Source organism: Danio rerio, chromosome 14 (genome assembly GCF_052040795.2).
Source record: "Danio rerio strain M-AB ecotype USA chromosome 14, GRCz13ab, whole genome shotgun sequence".
In the NCBI taxonomy this organism is placed as follows: Eukaryota; Metazoa; Chordata; class Actinopteri; order Cypriniformes; family Danionidae; genus Danio; species Danio rerio.
The window spans coordinates 55,867,501-55,872,500 of NC_141034.1; the positions used below are offsets into that span (position 1 = coordinate 55,867,501).

Consider the following 5,000-nt stretch of genomic DNA (forward strand, 5'->3'; position numbering starts at 1 on the left):
TCAGTGTTTCCTCTAGGATTTTTTACAGCTGTGGCGGCAGGCCTTTTTTACACTGATCTACCAAGTGTAAAAAATTGCATTTATGTAATAGCCTTTGAGCATGTGAATCTCTTTGCTTGCACGCCGATTTCCTCTGCTCGTGCACAATTTCTTGCACGCTCTCAGATATACGCTGCTCAAGCGCAGATCTTCTTGTGCGCTCTCAAATAAACGCTGCTGAATGCGATTTAGTGCGTTTATGTAACAAGTATGTCTCCAACATTTATTATTGATTAGCTAGGAATATTTATAAATGTCTCCAATAGACCTACAGAGCGACATTAATGCGTCCTGAAGTAAAGTAAAATGGCTATATGTTGTGTTTGCTGGCCTCACGCATCACGCACCTGTCAGTCAGTCAGCATGTAACCTTAAAGGATTAAACAAATTACGCACAGCAATACTACGTACACAACAGAAAAGTTTGCACTGTTATAATTCACTTACCTTTTAATTTGCTTTGGTGCGATTATCACCCGCTATTAAATAAAAACAAAACAGGACTGAATGTTTTAAATGAGAAGCTGTAATGTAGCCGTGGTGGGATCAATTTTGGCGTGGCGCCCGCCATGGAAGAATGAATGTAGCGAAAACCATGTATTACTGAACAATATTATATCTTATAAAAACAAACCCACATACGGATTTTATTTCACTTTAATAACTCATTTATATGCTAGTGCTGAGAACATACTGTCAGCTCACACATTGATTAAACAGCATACAATACCAATACAATACCAATACCAATACAATACCAATACCAATACAATACCAATACAATACCAATACAATACCAATACAATACCAATACAATACAATACAAATACCCCCAGACCACATAACCACATCTAGCATCTAAACTGCCACTCCGCACAGGAAGTTTGGCCTGAGGAGAAATAGTCGTGCCCAACTGAGCCTGGTTTCTCTCAAGGTTTTTTTTTTTTTTCCTTCACTTTTGTCAATTGGTGAAGTTTTAGTTTGCTTGGACTTGTGGAGCTGTGCATCGATGGATTTGCTCTTCAGTGTTTTGGTGTTCAGTGGTGAAAATTAAACCACACTGAACTGAGCTAAACTTCAACATTGAAAACTGAGCTGACACTGTTTCAATTCACCATAATCCTCTATGTGAAGCTGCTTTGACACAATCTACAGTTGAAGTCAGACTTATTAGCCCTCTGAATTATTAACACCCCTGTTTATTTTTTTCCCCAATTTCTGTTTAACGGAGGGAAGACTGTTTCAGCACATTTCTAAACATAATAGTTTAAACTTCTTTCTAATAACTGATTTATTTTATCTTTGACATGATGACAGTAAATAATATTTGACTAGATATTCTTCAAGACACTTCTATACAGCTTAACCTCTTAAACTCTGCGGACCCGGTGACATCATCGACTTTTGCTTTCAGATTTAAAGGGCTAGCGTTGCACCAGACCCCCGTAAGTGGTTTCGTTTGAAAGTGTGGAATCTATATTTTATGCACATATGCATCACTTTGGTTTTTATTTTACTGTACAAAAGTTATTTACACTTAAATACACAGTATTTTGGATACCCGAGCTAGGTATTTTACATTGTTTCATTTTCATATTTTTTTATATAACACATGTATAAGTTATAGCTCAAATGAAAGCTCTTGCCGGTGCTCATACAGTTCTATCATTCTTTTTACTGAATTATATTCATATGCCAAACAGTTGCTGAATGAATCGCGGTGTTTCCATGGCGCAGAAATGTAAACAATACATTCATGATCACTAAGCAGCCCCAGATAGCACAGACAGCTGTCATCTCTTACCTTATGCTGTGCGCTTCAGAGTCATTCTCCTCTGTTTTTGAGGTGATGTGCATAAGTAATCCTTTTATATGTCTGATGTGCTCCAAACACAGTGAATTATGTTTGATCAAACACAAGAATAGTGTAATATGCAAACAATGATCGCTTCCTTTGGCTTGTACAGCACCTCTCATCAGTTGGAATACAATAACTTTTGCATAGATTATGGTGGAGACATTTATCTTTTTTCCTATGATTACAGACATGTGCAGGAACCACCAAAATTAATTACAGCACGCTAGACCACACAAAACCGAAAAGGTACACTTTCATATTTGAGTTTATAAAAAAAAAAATCCAAGAGCCTCTTTTTTATGTGTTTATTATAACACAGATGACATATACATTTATTTTAAACACTTTCAATAGGGTTTTATGAAAATTCAAATATTTGTAATATTATAATATTGTCCCAAAAATGGTGTTTAAAAAATTAAAAACTGCTTTTATTCTAGCCGAAATAAAACAAATGAGACTTTCTTCAGAAGAAAAAATATTATCAAACAATCTGTGAAAATTTCCTTGCTCTGTTAAACACCATTTGGGAAATATTTAAAAAAGTAAAAAAAATTCAAAAGGGGGCGAATAATTCTGAATTTAACTGTATATTGTAAAAGCACTATAGAAATAAACATGAATTGATTTGAACATAATTTGCTTTAGAGCACTTTAGCAACCATTCAGTTCTTTTATACTTTTGTTTTCATGGCAATATTTGACATTTTCTATTTGCATAATTTAAAAGCCATTGATTTAAATGGTAAGATTTATTGATGTTGTCAAACACCACAACACCCCTTTATGTAGTGATATGTTGTCAGCTCTTCTGTAATGCATATTTGTAATGTGTATTTATGTAGCTCATGTATTGTGTATGGCCACACAGCCAAAGTGCTTCACAATCATGAGGGGGGTCTTTCCACACCACCACCAGTGTGCAGCATCCACTTGGATGATGTGAGGGCAGCCACAAGACAACGGCGCCAGTGTGCTCACCACACACCAGCTATTGGTGGAGTGGAGAAGCCAATTCAGTGGATGGGGATGATTGGGAGGCCATGATGGACGAGGGCTGATGGAGGGAATTTGGCCAGGACACCGGTTACACCCCTACTCTTCACCAGAAGTGCCATGGGATAAGTAATGAGCACAGAGAGTCAGGACCTCGGTTTAACGTCTCATCTGAAAGACAAAGCTCACTGAGAGTGTAGTGTCCCCTTCACTTTACTGGGGCATTAGGACTCACACAGACCGCAGGTTAAGCGCCCCCTGCTGGCCTCACTAACCACTTCCAACAGCAACCTAGTTTTCCCATATGGTCCTCCATCCAGGTACTGACCAGTCTCAGCCCTGCTTAGCTTCAGTGAGTTAGCGCTCTTAGGCTGCAGGAGGATATGGCTGTGGTCTGCATATATTTTGCTGAATTTGTGTTTTGTAATGTTATCATGTCGTCTCCTGAAGCTTCTTTATTTCCCGACTGACTGGTGTTGTTTTTCTGTGTGTTTTTCAGCTGACTCCAGGTGGGAAGGCGGCGCAGGCTGGAGTGGGAGTTGGAGATTGGGTGGTGTCCATCTTTGATGCCAATGCAGAGGAGATGACCCATGTGGAGGCCCAGAACAAGATCAGAGCCGCCACCGACTCTCTCAAGCTCACTCTGAGCAGGTACACACACACACTCACTCACACACACACACACACTCACACACACACACACACACACACACACACACGTTTGTTTTTGTGAAAAGTGGGGACATTACATAGGTTTCCATTTATTTTGTACTGTCCAAACTGTATATTGTATTGCCCTCACCCCACCACACCCCTAAACCCAACCATCACAGGAGACTGTGTGCAGCTTTACTTTGATTAAACTCATCCTGTGGGATTTATAAGCATTTTGAGAAACGAGGACGTCACCAATGTCCTAATATTTCACCTCCTTTTTGTAATACCTGTGTCATACCCATGTCATTATACAGATTTGTGTCCTGATATGTCACAAAAACATGTGTACACACACACACACACATTCAAACTAGGATAATTACATTTTGGTTACACTTGTTTTGGTCCCTCATTATATTAGGTGATCTTAAAGGGCACCTATGATGAAATTCATCTTTTGTAAGCTGTTCGGACAGAACTGTGTGTGGTATAGTGTGTCCACTGTCATACTGGAGTGATAGAAACAGCAAGTCTCTTTTTCAAAAATTCCCGATGTTAAAATAGGGTCCCAATCCCTCGATTTTGAGGCCCACCGCGACATGATGTAGGAGTGCGGTTTCCCTGTCCACTGAATTGATTGACAGCAGTGTATTAGCATGCATCCATAGTTACACACAATCATATCCACAGGACAGGATTTGCAAAGAAACTGATTAAAAGTTCTGTTCCAACTCTGACCAGCTGCAGCTCAGGAATGAGTTTCACATGTTTAAAGCGTTTTTAAGACGGAGCATGTTTGTAAGTAAGAATAGACTCAGAAAGAATAGTAGGAAAGTAAAGACTTGGTACAGCTGCGTCAGCGGATGCTTCAAACATACAACAATCGTCCTAGTTTGTGGACGTTAAATCTGGTTTATTTTGCACAGTAGCATAATGGATATAGCAGTGTATATTAACTTATTTCCTATCATATTTGCCTCAACGTTGTACAAAAACAAAGAGTGTGTGTGTGTGTGTGTGTGTGTTCTGCGAACTTTGCAGTGGCATTTATGTGACTCGTCAATGCAGAAAGGCTTGAAAAAACTCCACAACAAAAACATCAAATAAAATATCAATTTTAATAAATATAAATATTTATTAAAATAAAATATTTAAATATTTTGATATTGAAATAAATATATCATCTTTATTGCGATCTCCCTCACTGACTACTGTTTATGTGATGGAGCAGGAGAAACAAACATGGAGCATGTAGGGGCAGTGGGCGGGAGAACCAACTCATTTGCATTTAAAGGCACAGGCGATAAAACGGCTACAATGTATTTTTGCTCCAAAATTAGCAGATTCAGCAGGGTATAATAAATGATCTGATGGCTATTTTGAGCTCAAACCTATCTTATATCTTGTAAAAGGGGTAAAATAGGGTTCCTTTAATGTACTTACACTGAAA

General features: G+C 38.5%; 3 protein-coding genes across 6 annotated transcripts in view; 2 read left to right on the forward strand and 1 right to left on the reverse strand.

Moving 5' to 3' along the window:
- rnf44 (ring finger protein 44) overlaps window positions 1-5,000 on the forward strand; it is a 325,815-nt gene that overhangs the window by 180,186 nt on the left and 140,629 nt on the right. The window lies entirely within an intron of this gene.
- unc5a (unc-5 netrin receptor A) overlaps window positions 1-5,000 on the reverse strand; it is a 716,311-nt gene that overhangs the window by 80,853 nt on the left and 630,458 nt on the right. The gene's annotated exons all lie outside the window — the stretch shown is intronic.
- Window positions 1-5,000, forward strand: part of pdlim7 (PDZ and LIM domain 7) — a 114,408-nt gene that overhangs the window by 53,538 nt on the left and 55,870 nt on the right. For both annotated transcript variants that reach the window (NM_200840.2, NM_001328701.2), the window contains 1 exon segment: window positions 3,393-3,544. In NM_200840.2, the coding sequence (NP_957134.2) occupies window positions 3,393-3,544 (152 nt within the window).